Source organism: Lontra canadensis, unplaced genomic scaffold, assembly GCF_010015895.1.
Source record: "Lontra canadensis isolate GAN:19392208 unplaced genomic scaffold, GSC_riverotter_1.0 scaffold96, whole genome shotgun sequence".
Lineage (NCBI taxonomy): Eukaryota > Metazoa > Chordata > Mammalia > Carnivora > Mustelidae > Lontra > Lontra canadensis.
In genome coordinates, this window is record NW_022631090.1 from 3,696,629 (window position 1) to 3,712,802 (window position 16,174).

At 43.6% G+C, this 16,174-nt stretch overlaps 1 protein-coding gene across 4 annotated transcripts in view; it reads right to left on the reverse strand.

Moving 5' to 3' along the window:
- Nucleotides 1-14,417: 14,417 nt before the first annotated feature.
- The window catches only part of CHRDL1 (chordin like 1), a 114,447-nt gene continuing 112,690 nt past the window's right edge, over nucleotides 14,418-16,174 (reverse strand). For all 4 annotated transcript variants that reach the window (XM_032837081.1, XM_032837082.1, XM_032837079.1 and 1 more), the window contains exon 12: nucleotides 14,418-15,055. In XM_032837081.1, the coding sequence (XP_032692972.1) occupies nucleotides 14,925-15,055 (131 nt within the window). In that variant the 3' untranslated portion in view covers nucleotides 14,418-14,924. The remainder of the gene's footprint in view (nucleotides 15,056-16,174) is intronic.

A 16,174-nucleotide genomic window follows, 5' to 3' on the forward strand; every position in this document is an offset into this window, starting at 1 on the left:
CAATCTGATAAGGGCCTGAATAGAACAAAGAATGGAAAGAGGAAGAATATTCTTTTTTTCCCCCTGCCTTATTGCTGAAGTTGGGACATTTTATTTATTTTTTTTAATTGAAGTACAGCTGACACACAAGAATCCATTAGTTTCTCATATATAATATAGTAACTCAACAACTCTGTATGTTATGCTATGCTCACTACAAGTATAGATAAGCTCTTCCACCACAAAACACTATTAGAATACCATAGACTATATTCCTTATGCTGTTTCTTTTATCCCTCTGACTTATTCATTCCAAAACTGGAAGCCTACATTTCCCACTCTCCTTCACCCATTTTATCTGTCCCCCACTTCCCTTCCCTCTGGCAGCCATCAGTTTGTTCTCTGTAATTATGGCTATGTTTCTGCTTTTGTTGTTTATCCATTTGTTTTGTTTAGATTTCACATATAAGTGAAAGCATATGCTATTTGTCTTTCTCTGTCTGATTTATTTCACTTAGCCTAATACCCTCTAGGTCCATCCATGCTGTTGCAAATGACAAGATTTTATCCTTTTAAATGGCTGAGTAATATTCTTGTGTGTGTGTGTGTGTGTTTGTGTATAGCACAACATCTTTATACATTCCTCTATTGATGGACACTTGGGTTGCTTCCATGTCTTGTTTATTGTAAATAATACTACAATAAACATGAGTGCATAAGTCTTTTAGAATTAGTGTATTTGTTTTCTTTTGGTAAATACACAATTACACATAACTAATGAATCATTGAACAGTACATCAAAAACTAATGATGTACTGTATGTTGTCTAGTTGAATTTATATTAAAATAAATGAATCCTTAAAAATTAAAAAAATTAAGTGTGTGTCTAGCAAAAGAGCTTCAAATATTTGATCAAAAACTGATAAAAATAAGGAGAAATTGACAGATCCATAGTTACTGTTGAACACTTCAACACTCCTCACCCAGCAGCCAGTAGAACAATTATACAGAAAATCTGTAAGGACACAAAAGACCAGAATATGTTATCAACAATTTGATCTAATTTTCACTTATAGAACACTTCACCCAACAACAGATTAATACATCCTTTTCAAGTGCATGTGGAACATACACCAAGAGAGATCTTATTATGGAGCACAAAACAAACCTTAAGAACTTCAATAGAATAGAAATAATGCAATGATCCCAACAGAATCATGGCAAAATTCAATAACAACGATATCTAGAAAATTTCCAAATATTCAGAAATGACAGAAAATACTTCTATATAATTGATGGGCAAAAAGGAACTCTCAAGAGCAATTTTAAAAAAATATTCTGAACTGAATGAGTGAAAATAAAAATACAATACATCATAGCTGTGGGATGCCATTGAAGCATCACTTAGAGGGAAATTCATAGCAGTTAATGCTTATCCTAGAAATAGGTAAGAACTAAAATCAGTAATTCCAACTTCCACTTTATGAAACTAGGAAAAGAAATCAAATTAAATCCAAAGGAAGCACTAGAATGAAATGATCAAAAAAGTAGGCCAGAAATCAATGAAATTAACAGAAAAGCATGAGAAAATCAATTAAACCAAAGCTAATTCATTGACAAGATCGATAAAATTGACAAACCTCTGACCAGATTGACCAACACAGAAAGACAGAAGACACAAATGGACAATACCAGTCATGAACAAGAGAATCTCACTACAGGACTTACAGGCATGAAAAAGAAAATGAATACTGTAAAGGACTTTGTGCCTTTGATTCTGCAACATAGATAAAATGGACCTTGAGTAGTCCTATATTCATTAAAGAATTGAGTATACAGTTAGTGCATAATCTAGGCTGGTCAGAGGGAATTTATTAGAAAGGATTATACTACAGAGGTGACTACTACAAGTCCTTTTGCTATTCCTCTCTTATTCAAGAACTGACATTTTGTTAACTAGCAGGTTGTACATTAAATCTTTTTTATTGGTGAAATTAATGCCATACGTTTAGGAAGAATGCTAGAAATGGGATTTTATTTGTAAAATTAAAAGTATTAAATATAGGGGCACCTGGGTGGCTCAGCTAGTTAAGCATCAGACTCATGATTTTGGTTCAGGTCATGATCTCAGGGTTGTGAGATCGAGTCCCATGTTGGGCTTTGAGCTGGGCATGGAATCTGCTTAGGATTCTCTCTCTCCCTCTCCCCTTCCCTGCCACCACTTACACGATCTCTCTGTCTCTAAAATAAAAGTTATTCAGGAGTGCCTTGTGGGGCTGAGTTGGTTGGGCAGCTGCCTTCAGCTCAGGTCATGATCTCAGGAGTCCTGGGATTGAGGCCTGCATCAGGCTTCCTGTTCAGTAGGGAATCTGCTTCTCCTTCTCCCTCTGCCCCTCTCCCTGCTTGTGCTCTCTCTCACTCAAATAAATAAAATAGAATAAATAAATAAGTATTCAATATAAGTGGATTAGCTAAAATAGAAGACACTCCATATCTTCACATGAACAGGTTGTAAGAATACCCCAAGGGTTTTACCCTATACTCCATAGAATAACACTAGTGACTTGATCCCCAATGGGTCCTGTGCTCTGCTATTAGTTTTGGAGGATTTCTGACTATATGAAGCCAATGAGAAAACTACATACTATATCTTCCACAAGGATGTGCTCAGATCACTTAAAAGGACAGAGATCTGTAACTTCATCAAGCTTATAGAAGAGGTTTTATGATGGCTGTACTTAATACAGTAATGAATAATGTCTGTATGAGACAAAATTTTATTTAATTTTATTATTTTATAACTTTTTAAAGATTTTATTTTTTTGAGAGAGAGCAAGGAAGCAAGAGAGGACAGGCATGGGGAGAGGCAGGGGAGGAGACACTCCATTGAGCAGGGAGCCCTATGTGGGGCTGGATCCCAGGACTCCTAGATCAAGAACCAAGGGGAAGGCCGACTCTTAAATGAGGGAGACACCCAGGTGTCCTGGAGGCAGAATTTTATATAAGCCCTTGTTTTTATGGTAATCTTGTAGTGAGAATACAGAGGAGTAGCTGGAGCTCACCGCCTCAGACTTCTTTACCTGCCATCACTATATACCAAATCATACATGTACATTACCAACTGACTTAGGTCAGTATTAAGTCGATTTTATGCTAAGCGTTTTGTGTTCTGTAACTCATTTATTCCTAAAAGTGATGCCAGGGGACAGGAACAAGTCATATGATAAAACGGTAAGGTGAGTAAGGTAAGGCTCAGAAAGATGAAATGACTTACCCAAAATTATATACCAAGGTCAGGGACCTAGGCTGTCTGATTTCAGTACTCGTGTTTTAATCACTCCACTCCATTCCACTACCTGCTGTTTTGTTCAAATTCTATTTATTTATTTATTTATTTATTTATTTATGAGAGCCAGAGCAAGAGAGAGAGAGAACGCGCACGTGAGCAGGGTGATGGGCAGAGTGGGTGGGAGAGGGACAAGCAGATGCTGGGCTGAGCACAGAGCCTGATGCAGGGCTCAAACTCACAGCCCTGAGATCATGACCTGAGCCAAAACCAAGAGTTGATGCTTCACCAACTCAGCCACCCATGAGCCCCCCACTACCTGATGTTTTAATCATCTCCTCGGAATATACAAAGTCGGATAGATGATATCAATAGGAATCGGCCTTCTGTGGATCCGAGGACAGGCTAAATTTACAGTCCTGGATATTAGAGGTATGGGGGCTCAGTTATAGATAGCTTAATATGGCAACCTTATGACACTTGTGGTTGAGGTTTTTATTAATAACACCTTTATTGAGATATAATTTACATACCATAAAATTTATCCTTTCAAAGTGTGTGATTAAGTGGTTTTTAGGATATTCGGAGTTGTGTAGCACTTCTCCTTAAGCCCTGGTTGGGGAAATGGATTCTTTGGTATTTGAGACATTGGTCAAATTTTGATTGATGGCCTATTATTCGGTCATCTCCTCTGCAAAGAGTCAGATCCTGAATGTTCCACCAGCTTCCTCCAGCCTTGGTCTTTGTGGAAGTCATTCAAAGGAGCATTTAGGGTGGTTCCCTGAAACAGGAGCATTTTTCATTTTTCTTTTGTCAGCTATTAACTAGCCCTGCCCAGACTTCCTACAGAAAATACATCTGGGAGGTACACAGAAGAGGCTCCGCCCTACCCTTCAGGCACGAAAGTATCTTCAGTATGGAACTTGCAAAGAGATTCAACTTTCTGTTTCAATAATTTCTTCTGGATAAAACAGTTGTTCCTCCTTTGAGGTCACAACCAGGTTAACCAGCAATTCACTACGAATGAGGCACTCTGTCCTACACATACAGTCACTACTACTTCTAAAACATGGTTGATGTGATGGATAAAGCACAAAGCCTTCTAACCGCCTGGCTAAATTCCTAGTAGCTTTTTTATTTTCATTATGTATTTTCTTAATTAGCAGGTAGAAAAAGTACAAATACTCTCATGGGATAATCAGAGACAGTTTTGATGGACCAAAGAAGTCATGTGGACTCAAGAAAGTGGAGGGACCAGTGAGTTAAATACAGAATCTTCTTCAGAGGGTATCAAATTTTCACTCGGTAGGGTGTCAGCTGTTCATCAGTCATTAACACAATGGTCTTAATTCACCAGATTGCTTCCGGGTAGCCCATGAAATAATTCCATTCTAAAAGCAGAGTGGGGGTCAGAAATGGCCCCAAGCAGGTCAAGGGGGCTAAGAAGTTTAGCATTTGGAGGGCCACGTGTGCTTGGGGGAAATCAATGCTTTTTGTATTGATGACAGTAGTCAGAGTCTGACAAATTAGTGTTTGGTTTGTACCACTCCAAAAAGCCAAACCCTAAATGTTCTTGCGTGTTGGAAGACACTTGAGGGGGAAAAAAAGAGGGTGCTGAGCATCAGGGATGGGGTCTAAAATGAAGGAGAGGGATCCCAAATGTGTGATCAAGACCACATTTCTTCATCTGTTGGGAGGGCAAGGAGACGGTAGTATCTACCCCCAAATGTTAGCAGATGACTTTAGACTTCCTTTTCTTTGGAGCTTCTCTCTTCCCTTTGTTCCTTCCCAGAAACTCCTCCCCTGACACTTGCTTGCAAACCTTCCCCATCCCATCCAACCCCGAGTCCCACTTTCTATCCAAAGCCATTCAATCAGCTCAAATTGTCTTCTGTTTTTCTGGAGGGGTTCCCTCTCCAAAGTTGCCAGAATGTCTCAATATTCTTGGAGCTTGTCCTCAGTTTCCAAAACTTTAGGGCGTCCCATCAGCCACAGTTCTGATTTCAAATGCACACTGACCTTTTCCTTTCAACCAAACACCCTCCCCCTTCCCCACTGCATTGCATCAGAGCCTTCTAGAGCTTGTTGTCTTGCTCCAGGCATCCCCCAGCCTGTGGCTTGGGGTTAATATCTGGTCCTTTCCAATCCCACCCCATGTGATTGTGTCTTTGTTTCAGATCCAGGAGAGTAATCACACTCAGACTGGGTCTCCACTAGCCAAAGCAAAAAAGACATTTGAGGAAACAATTGGCCTGTCCCTGCAGAAGGGGATTTTGGGTTGTCTGAAAACCGGCTGATTGCCTCAGTTCTTCTCTCTACCTGACATGACCTCGGGGCCATAAGTGGCTGCTTTCCTTGGCACTAATATGGTCAGTGCACAGTGACTTCAGTTGCTTGAGAAGAGGCCATGTCCCAAGAGAGAGCTAATTTTCTTACAGTGAATTTTCTTAGAATTGCAAGAGAAAAGGCTCTTGAGAACTGGGCTGCAAACTTCATTGTCTGCCTCTCTCCAACATCTTTCTGAGGGTCACTTAATGGCATAGGCAGGGGGGAGGGAGATGCTGAAGTCCCCAGGCTATAGTCAGGTAAACAGGTATGGTGTTCCCAGGGAATGTAAAACCATAGAACTAACTACAGATTAGTCAGACCTTTATTATCACCATTTTCCAGTACTTCTGAATGGTGGCAGTAATCAAATTAATCCCTTGGGTGGCCCTTTGTGGGTCCCTCATCCCTTCAGGAGGGTCACATCTCAGGCTGAGCTTTCAGGAAAGGCTTCAGATTCATACTCCTTTCCCCCAACAATATTTCCACCTTGCGTTCCATCCCCTCAGGACTTCGCTCTCAACCTTCTTAGAGAGGAATTTGGAATTTGAAGGAATTTCTTTATAGGGGAGGACATGCAGTGGGTACCCAGCTCTCCCTTCCAGGAGTACCTAGCGTGGTAAGGGGAATCACCCGCAGAATCCATGCTTCAGTCCAATGCTTATTCAAACTCTTTCGAAGCAGGGACGCCCTGTTTGCCAACAAAATATAGTGTGGGATCCCAACTCCTAAGTCTTCTTCAAGCCTCTCCTTTAATGTCATTTCCTCAGGGATTTCTTCCTTGTCCTTCCATGATAAGGAAGAGTCTTGATGACTTACACTGTCATGGCCCCCTTGGTCTTGCCCTTTCTTACCATCCTCGGGATTATTCTCTGGTAGATGATGAGCTCTGTACAGTCAAATGCCAGCTCTACCTTTTCTACTGCTAGAACCCCAGAACCAAGTGTAGTACATGGCCCTCTCTGGGTGTGCCAGACATGAGTGAATACCCAAAAGTGTTTCTGTTACTACAGCTTGTGAGTAAATGAACATTGGAAATAGCCATGTCACATGTCACACCGTGGGATTTTAGTGAAATTATGGTCAACCACCCCCCTCCAGGTCATTTTTTCAGAACAACAGGAAAGGGGTCAGTCAGGTTTTCCTACCCTGAGGTCATGTGGTGACATTTTAGAATGCATGGCCATGGCCACCACTCCCAGATTCCGGTGGGAAGACTTCTTCCTCCTCTCCTTGGCACTAAAATCAGATTCTTGCTCTTAACTAAAGCCTGGTGGAAGTCCTGTGAGGACACCCCCTCTCCTTTTCTATACTAGGACCCGCAGAAGTCTTCTCCTTTTTGGTTATCCCAGGTTGGCACTTATTTCAAAACCAGGCTCAGGATCTACTTTCTGCCTGAAGTAAGTCAAGGACAAATGGTTCACTGAATTTTTAAAAATGGAATTTACTGTGCACTTGCTTTGTGCCTATCATGATCATGAACACAGTACATTATCTCATTTAAGTCCCACACAAACCCTTCGAAGCAGGGACTGTTCTTACCCATTTTACAGACAGAGAAGCAGAGATTGAGAGATGTAATGGCAGGGGGGCACCTGGTGGCTCAGCTGGTTAAGCATCTGACTCTTGATTTCAGCTCAGGTCATGATCTCATGGGTTGTGAGATTGAGCCCCGGGTCGGGGGGGGTTCCATGCTTAGTGAGGAGTCTGAAAGATTCTCTCCCTCTGCCCACCTCTCTCTCTAAAATAAATACATCTTAAAAGAGAGAGAGAGATGTAGGGGACAGGGAGAAAGAGAAAGAAATGTGAATTGTTTGCATATGCGAATTCCCTGTGTTCTCTTGGTTCCCTGACAGGAGTGGACTCCTCAATAGGTTTGACTCCAAACTTCTGTGATTTTATTATTAACTGTGGTGATTCTTTGAACAGAGGTGAGCCTCTTGACTACAAGACTGCAGATGGCTTGAGCCCTTCTGCAGTGTTTCCTCCCCGACCCTTCCCTCCTGATGAAGCAATCGCTCTCCTCAGATACATTCCTGAATTTCAAAATTCACTTCTAAGTGCCCCCTCTTTGGAGTAGCATATGGCCACAGCCCTGCAGTGCTAATGCACAGCCTGCATCACAGGGAGTTGTCAACAATGCTTTTAGAGGAGCAGCCCCTCCCTCCTCACCTCCCCCTGTCCCCTCCCCATGGAAGCTTGGAAGCTGCTACTTTCCACCATAAACAAACCAAAACCTGGGCATTTTAGAGAAGTAACAAGTTCAGAAGTAAAAAGGAGATGAAAATAGAGAGGGAGGCAAACCATAAGAGACTCTTAACTTTAGGAAACAAACTACGGGTCGCTGGAGGGGGCAGGGTGGGAGGAGGGGATACCTGGGCAATGGGCATGAAGGATGGCACGTGATGGAATGAGCCCTAGGTGTGAGATGCAATTGATGAATTACTAAATCCTACGCCTGAAACTAATAATAATAAAATAATAATAATAATAATAATAATAATAGAAGTAAAAGGAGAAAGCTGGAAAGCAGGAGGAATGACATAGGGTTATTATCAAGGGGAGGAGGTAGGGACTGTAGAGACTTAGGTGGAAACCTGTGTATGGCTTGCTTATTTGATCCTGCTTACTTCCTCTCACCCCCTCACCCCCAACACACACACACACACACATCCCTTCCTCCTACTGTCTCCATTGCTGGGAGGTTTCACTGACTCCAGCCCTCTGCTTGTAATTTTATAATTGGGGAATTCATTTTGTGGGTAATAAAGAGTAATAAAGTCTTTAAAAGTGAGAAGGTATCTGAGGGTTGAGCATCTCTCACTCACTTCACTCAGTGTTTCCTCTCTAAGGCCCAGACAGCTGCCCTGAAGGGATTCAGGTCTGATTGTGGAGGGAGGTCCTTAATGGTGGAGCCTGGGGTGGGGAGTGGTCCTCGCTAGGGCCAGGTGGGCCTGGGTCTGGGAGAGCCGGACACAAAGGGCCAAATAACAGCGCCAGACTGGAGAGAGAGTGCGTGATGAAACAGGGGGCTGTCAGTACAAACAGAGTCTCTGATATTTTGCCTCCAGCCGGTTCCTCACCCCCCTCTCCACTGCCCCACCCAGACGGGTGAAACTCCTTGCTCCCTCTTCTCCACTCCTCACCACCCACCCTTGCCCCCAGGACTGAGCTTAAGCAGGTACTAATTAGTACTATATATATAACTTGCTTATGTTCAGGGTTCAAGAGGCTTGTGTGGACTGGCCCTGGAATCTAAGCGTCAAATAAAATGATGTTTCTATAAGAAAATGTTGGATTCTAACCTGTGGGCCAACACTTCACTGCCAGATTGGGGACTGCTTAAACAACCAGGAGGCAGTTCGGAACTCTTGTCTAGATAACTTGAAGCCGGGCCTCGGGTTTCTTGTATGGTCCATTTTGCCAAAGCTCCATACACACCACATTGGAGACTAATTATTCTCTCTCCCTCTCTCTCTCACACACACACACACAGAGACATGGATAGAGATATAAGTATTGTAATATGCACGATGGCTATTCCAAATATTATATTGCAATATAGATAGTCTTTGTAGAAATAAAGATACTATCTGTCATGCACAACATTGAAACCTTAGCAAGAATCCTTCACAGCTGTCCACAAATGTGGACATATTGATTGAAGCACTAAAAACAAAAAACAAAAAACAAAAAAAACTATATGTAAATCTGTTATCTGTGAGTTATTTTGAGAGACGCCTTATGGCAAATCATTTTTCGAGGCAAACAAGCACTTTTCCATTTGCATCTGTTAGCCAACATTTTATTCGTTTTTCTTAGACCGGGTGACAGAGAAGATGTTCTGAAGGATTGCGTAGCCCCTGGATATTTAAGTAATCTCTGGACTGCTTTCTTTCTCAACCAGAGAAAGAATCTCACTAGACTGGCCATGCACTTGGCAAATAATTATTGAATGTCTGAAAGTGCTGGCCACTGGGTCTCTGGCCTCTCAGTGCTCTCTAGTCTAATCAGGGAGACTGGGGCTGAGAAATGTGATATTTTTATGCACGCAGTTGACTCTTGAACAATATGTGTCTGAACTGTGCAGGTCTGCTTCAACATGCAAATTTTGCATTGTGCAGTACTGTGGATGTATTTTCTCCTTCTTAGGCTTTTCTTAATACCGTTTCCTTTTCCCTAGCTTCCTTTCTTGTAACAATCCAGTATATCTTACATATAACATACAAACTATGTGTTAATCGACTCTTGATGTTATTGGTAAGGCTTCTGGTCAACAGTAGGCTCTTAGTAGTTAAGTTATATGCCAATTTTTGACTGTAGTGGGGGGCTGTCCCCTGTAACCCCAAGTTATTAAAGGGTCCACTGTAACTGCATGGAAAAGGTGAGTGCCCTTAATGTCCTCATCTCTAAAATAGGGCCAATAATGTGACCTACCACACAGAGGATTAAGTAAGAAAATACACATGTCAACAGATCGTACTCCAGAGACTGGCACGAGCTAAGTGCTTTGGTTGTTATTTCATAAGAGCATGGGGCAGGGCACAACCAACTGTGCCTGAAAGAGGTGGATAAGGTCTGAGATGAGCAATTTGAGTTTTAAAAGATGAGTAGGTGTTCACTGAATAGAGACATCAGAGGGAGCTGGGTGCAAAGGCACAGAAGTACTAAGGACTTCTAAGTACTAAGTTCTTGTTAGTACTTCTTAGTACTAAGGACTTTGTACTAAGTACTAAGTTCCAGGAGAATGGAGTGGGTATGGCAGGAGGATACAGTACATAAGGAGGAAGGATAAATGGTAGCAAATTAGGAAGGGAGCAGGTAATGCTCCACAGAGGAGGTGACATTTCGACTGGGTCTTGAAGGATGAGTAGGAGTCTGCCAGGCAAAGGAGAGGGAAGAACATTCTACCAGTGGAAGGGCATATACAAAAGCACAACACTGTACACGTGTTTGAACAATTTGGGAGACTGTGTACTGTCACTGAAGCTCTGCATTTAAGGACTCCTGTCCCCCAGGGAAAGGTTTCATGGGTATCTGAGCTTGTTTGGCTGACCAGTGGGGTGGGCTCCCTGAAGTCAGTCTGTAGGAGGGATTCAGTGGGGAATGGAGGCTGTACACGGAACCATAAGGAAGAGGGATTAGGAGGACAATCTCACATCAGTCTTAGAGGCTTATGCTCAGTACAGCCTCCGCGTCCTGGCAACGAAAAGGCTGGAAATGGAACTTGAAGGATTCATTTCCATGCAAAAATCCAGGAGATCCTGAGGCACAAGAAGACCCCTGCCTTGGCTCACATAATACACACTCAAGAACTATGTGTTAAACTGGTTTCATGGAAGGTGGCAACATAAAAGAACATGGATGGGGAGAGGGGCATTCTTTCCACTTGTGCCCAGGATAAGGTGCCACTGGGGAAGACTGAGGATTCCAAAGCACCAGCACCACACCGCTTGCATGTCTAGGCCTGCAGAAGGAGCCCCCACCAGTCATATCCCAGCGGGCAGTGGTGGGGCATATCAGAAGACTTATGGTGGTGGAAACAGTAGGTGGCCCACATGAAATGACTTCTGGGACTTCCTGGGAATCACCCGGGTGTGGAGACTATGAAGAGGAAATGATCCTGTAGGAGGAGAGAAGGACAAATACCAATAAACATGGGCCACACCTAGAAGACTAAATTGCTAGGACTGAAATTCAGATGCAGGTGATCAGGGCAAGGGAAGAGTACCAAAGGGGTCAGAGTGTCTGGTTTGAGTTCTGTGTGGTTCCCCCACTGGAGGTGGAGTAATGTGGGGATTTAGAGTCCATTTTAAGGTAAGCGTGGGGTGGAGCAAGCTGACAGAGATGAGGGGAACTATGTACAGCTAATGCACATAGTACGGGGTGGGCAACTGGAGGCCAAAATTCAGACCAAGCAGTAGGTCAAGGATTTGGGTTTCCAGGCTCGGCATGGGGAAATGGTTTCCCAAGCACCTCCTACACCAGGTAACACTGCTTTCCCCATTACCTTCAGTGTTTTCCTTTCTATAGGGTCTCTCCCTTCAGTACTCAGACATGGCTACATATCTCCCATATTCAAAAGAAAAACTTTCCAGGGGTGCCTGGATGGCTCAGTCAGTTGAGCATTTACTCTTGGTTTCCACTCAGATACTGATCTTAGGGTTGTGGGATCGTGTCCCCCCATTGGGCTCCGTGCTCAGTGAGAAGTCTACTTACCCTCTCCCTCTGCCCCTCCTCCTGCCTGTGCACACACTTTCTCTCTCTCTCTCCCTGAAATACAGATATAAATCTTTAAAAAACAAAAACAAAAAACCCCCAAAACTTTCCTTTGACCCCATATCCTCCTCCAGCTACTTCCTTCATGTAATCTCCCCACTGTCTACAATGAAGCTTCTCCAAAGAGTGACTCTAACTTCTGTCTCCGATTCCCCATCTCCCTATTCACTTCTGGCTTCTGCTCCTATCGTTTCCCCAGCACGTCACCACCAATGACTTCTGTGTTGCTGACCCCAGGGCACACTTTTGCGTCCCTATTTTATCTGATACCTCAGCTTTCTTGGCTTCTGCTATAGGACACACCTAACTGCTTTAGGGGTTTGAGGCAACTTGGTTTGGATCAACATAGATGACAAAACTCTCACCTTGCTCCCTGTGCAGCAGACTGAAATTGAGGCCCTCCTGAAACCTAAGTCAGTGGCCTTCTGTCCCCAGTCTCTTCAGTTGTCTGGGCCATGGCTTTCCTGAACATCCATGGTCATAAATGAACGTTCACTAATCCCTTGACATGCACTGGCTAAATTAAGCCTCACTGCAGGATTGAGGCAAAAGGCAATAGTATCATAATTATCCCTGTTTTATAGATGGGGAGAGCGACACAGCTGGGAAGTATAGAGCTGGGATTAAAAGCATAGGCAGTTTGACCGAAAAGTCCCCACTCTTAGTGACGTTGCCACAGTGGGAGAGAGAGAGAGCATTGAGCTGAGTGTGAAACAACCCCCTGATCGCCTGCTACAGGGTCCAAGGTCAACACCGACCAGGGACTCAATTACTCACACAGCATTCCTGCAGATGGTTTTTCAAAATTAACTTTTTTATTAATTTAAAAATCAAAAAGTACACCGACTACATAAATAAGTACCCTATTTAGGTACATGTCTTGTGAGAAGAACGAAAGGCTAATACTGTTACGTTAAGTTTACTCTTACTTGTTTACACGAGTTAACTATAAAATGGCTACAACTGCTAAATGGTGCTTATGGTCTTTGTTGTTCCAAGTGTTTATGATACAAATAAATACACAAGAAGAACCACATCCATTCCTCTCCTAACTACAGGTGGCTTGGCCTCTTCTCCCTATGCCCTACTGCCTACACCACACCAAACACTGGAAGGTTTCTGTGTTGGCCTAGCCCAGTTCCCCAGCTCCTGCTTCACAAAGCACTTTGGAAGGGTGTGTCCCAGCCCCTGGGGGCAGAAGTCTATCTAGGGAAGCTCTCTGGGTGTTCCCTTATGGTTGAGCTTTCAGAGAACACCTGGGTGGGAAGGCTTTGGGGTGACTCATCCCAAAAGGGGAAATCACCACTTGGCCTGAGGATCCAGTTACTTGTTTCCACACTATGGAAATGCTGCCACCTCTGGGAGGGAGGCAGCAGCTACTCAGCAGCCTCGTCCCCGGTAATGCTCACTGGCCTCTGGGCCCTGAATGTCCTCCCTCCCTTTCCCATAGAGCATATGTATGAAGCATTGGTCCCGTGAAGGCCTGGCCACGAGGTACCCCTGTATCTCTTTGAGAACAGACTTTATGCCAGGTTGCCCTAAAGATTTTTACATTTTTCCTTATTGGTGTCATCGACTATAAGGAAAGCAATGCTCCTCTCTCTTATGGTCATGGAGTGGGAAATACATGATGTCTGCGTCCTTGATACTTCTGAGTACTCATTAGAATTCATTCATGCCCAGCACAAGGGATGAAGCTAGAAGGCAGGCTTGAGATCCTTGTGGAGAATTTATAGTTTTGCCACAAAGATGATGTTTAAAGCTAGGCCTCTGAACAGATAAGTTCTGCTCTGGTATCAAGCTGCAAAAAGACATTTTCTGAGCAGCCTTCTCCAGGATTCATGACTCAGATCCCCACTCGCTGGGTGAGATGAGAATGGCAGGAAGGTTTAGAACAAAGATCCTTGTCAGAATGTCCACTTCCCCAAATGCACAGTAATTGTCCTAACTGAACAGCCAATCTTCAGAAGCTTGTGGGGACTGAGCCCCTTTGCAAAGTCAAAATGAACTCCTGTAATTGGAGAAGAAGGAAAACTGCCCCTTTACGGAGCTTCTAGAATGTAATCATTTAACCTAAATTTTTGGACTATAGAACTCTGACCTCAAGAAAATTCGTGAATATTGAGCTATTCGTCAGTGACTCCCATTGACTTGAAAACACAGAAGGTTGCCTTGTTGACTTTCAGTCACCATTTTTTTCAACAATTATTTTTCTTCTGCGGAGTCAGTTTCGGAAGATTTTACCCAGTTCTAACTTCTTTCCGGGGGCCCAGAGGGCTCAGGGAGAAAAGAGAAGTGGTATCCCTAGGGAAAAGTTATCTACAGCTTCAAAGTCAATGTGGTCATGAAATGGTGTTCTTATTCTTCATCCTGCCACCATAGTTTGTGACTTCAGCCAACACACCACTGACCCAAGGGCAGAACTTTCTGCTCGCAATTCCTTCTTTATCCTCCTGGGTACCCACAACTTCAAAGCTACTTGGGAGCCAGATGAGGGAAAGGAGGGGAGAGACTATGCAGCAATTTAGTGTGTGTGTGTGTGTGTGTGTGTGTGTGTGCGTGCACGTGCGCACCCTTGCGCGTATGCATGCGTCTGTGTCAATGAGGATGGGGAGTTAATTTTTTCTTAAAAACACAAGACATCCTAAAATTCAAAGAGTATAATATTTTCTGTGTACTACACAACTTCTACTAAGCAAATTCTCGTCTCTTCTCTTTCATTGGAGTAACTTCCTAGATAGAAACCCTAGGGTTTTGTTTACTCTTTAACCTGTAAAGAAATGTGATTCTCCCAGAAACTAGAGCAGTGCTGTGGTGTTCTATCCCTCTTCCTCCCACAAATAATTCAAGACTCTTCTAGTCTCCTGGCAGGAGGTGTCTGAGGACTGACACACCACTGCACACAGAGGAGCGAGTTATGCTGTGCATGGCGTGAATAATGAACTGCATTTGAGTCTGGGGTTTTAGGACACTGTTGACTTAAGCAAAATCAGCCCGCAGTCCAGCTGCAGCTTGAGTTTTCTTGCTTTACCCTCTCCAATACTGTCTGTCTCATCTAACAGTGGCCCTTTTCAGACCTCTCCAGGTATAAAACCTTGACCAAATCTTCAAGCTCTGTTCTGCACACACGACTTGAACACATCTGGCTGATCTGAGCTTCTCCTTCGGTGAAGATCTTCCACTGGCCTACAAAGCAAACACAGAGTGGCCCAGACATATAAGAGGAGGACAGAGCCAACGAGGAGTGTAACCAATCTAGCTGATCCTTACCCACTTGGTCCCCGGGGGATCAAAATACAAATGTCAGGTGGTTTCAACAGAGCAATCCCCCAAAACATGTTTCTGGGACAGATATGAAAAAGGGCCATGGAGCATTCATTTCAACACGCAGGATTCGTAAGAATCCCAAGAATAATACCTAATGGCCTCAAGAGTCAAACCCAAGTATTATTCTTGGAGTTTTTGCAGTATATGTAGCATTTGAGAAATGCCCCACTATTAGATTGTGAGCTAATTAGGTGGCTCACTTGGCACCACGTCAAATAAAGCAGTACCTGTATGTTACTGAGGTTTTGCTTTTCGGGGGGCAGATACTGGTTTAGGGAACTTGATTATTTACTGCTCTTTTCTCTGTTCACACCACCTTTTGCTAACAACTGCCCACCTCTGTTTTATTCTATGCTCACATGCTGTCCTTACACCCCCTTTAACACCCCTCAGTCCCTTCCTGTGGCTATCCCTCCCATTCCCTGTTTTCTCCTCTCCCTCCACGGACGTGCCCATACTTCCAGGCTGTCCTTACCAACTTGCCCCTTCCCCAATCCATCATGCTAGTTGAGCAAATATTTTTGAGTTCACACCCGTGCTGACCACTGGTAATCACTCTAGATCATCCCTCTTCTGGACCAGTCCTTCTCTGACTCTCCTGATCCTCAAGTGTCAAGATTTTCCTTCTTCCGCTGTCACTTTACCATGGCAAATAATCTTTGTAACAAACTGCCCACACTGGATATCCTCCTTGGTCTTTTGATTCCTGTTCTTGTGGTGTTACAACCTAGGGAACTCCTGGTCCAAGGTCAGTGAGCTTCTCTTCATCCAGAATCTATTCTCAACCTCTTTTCTTTCCCTGGCCACAGGAGATCGCGTCCCTCTTTCCTTACAGACTCAATGTCTCTGTTCCCTTTCTCCCCTGGATCCTTCACTTTTCTCTGTTCTCTCCAACTCAGTGGGAAAGGAGAGAAGGGTCAGGCAAGGAACCTGCTTCCCCCAAAGTCCTGCTGTGTGCCAGGATCTGATGGTCACATG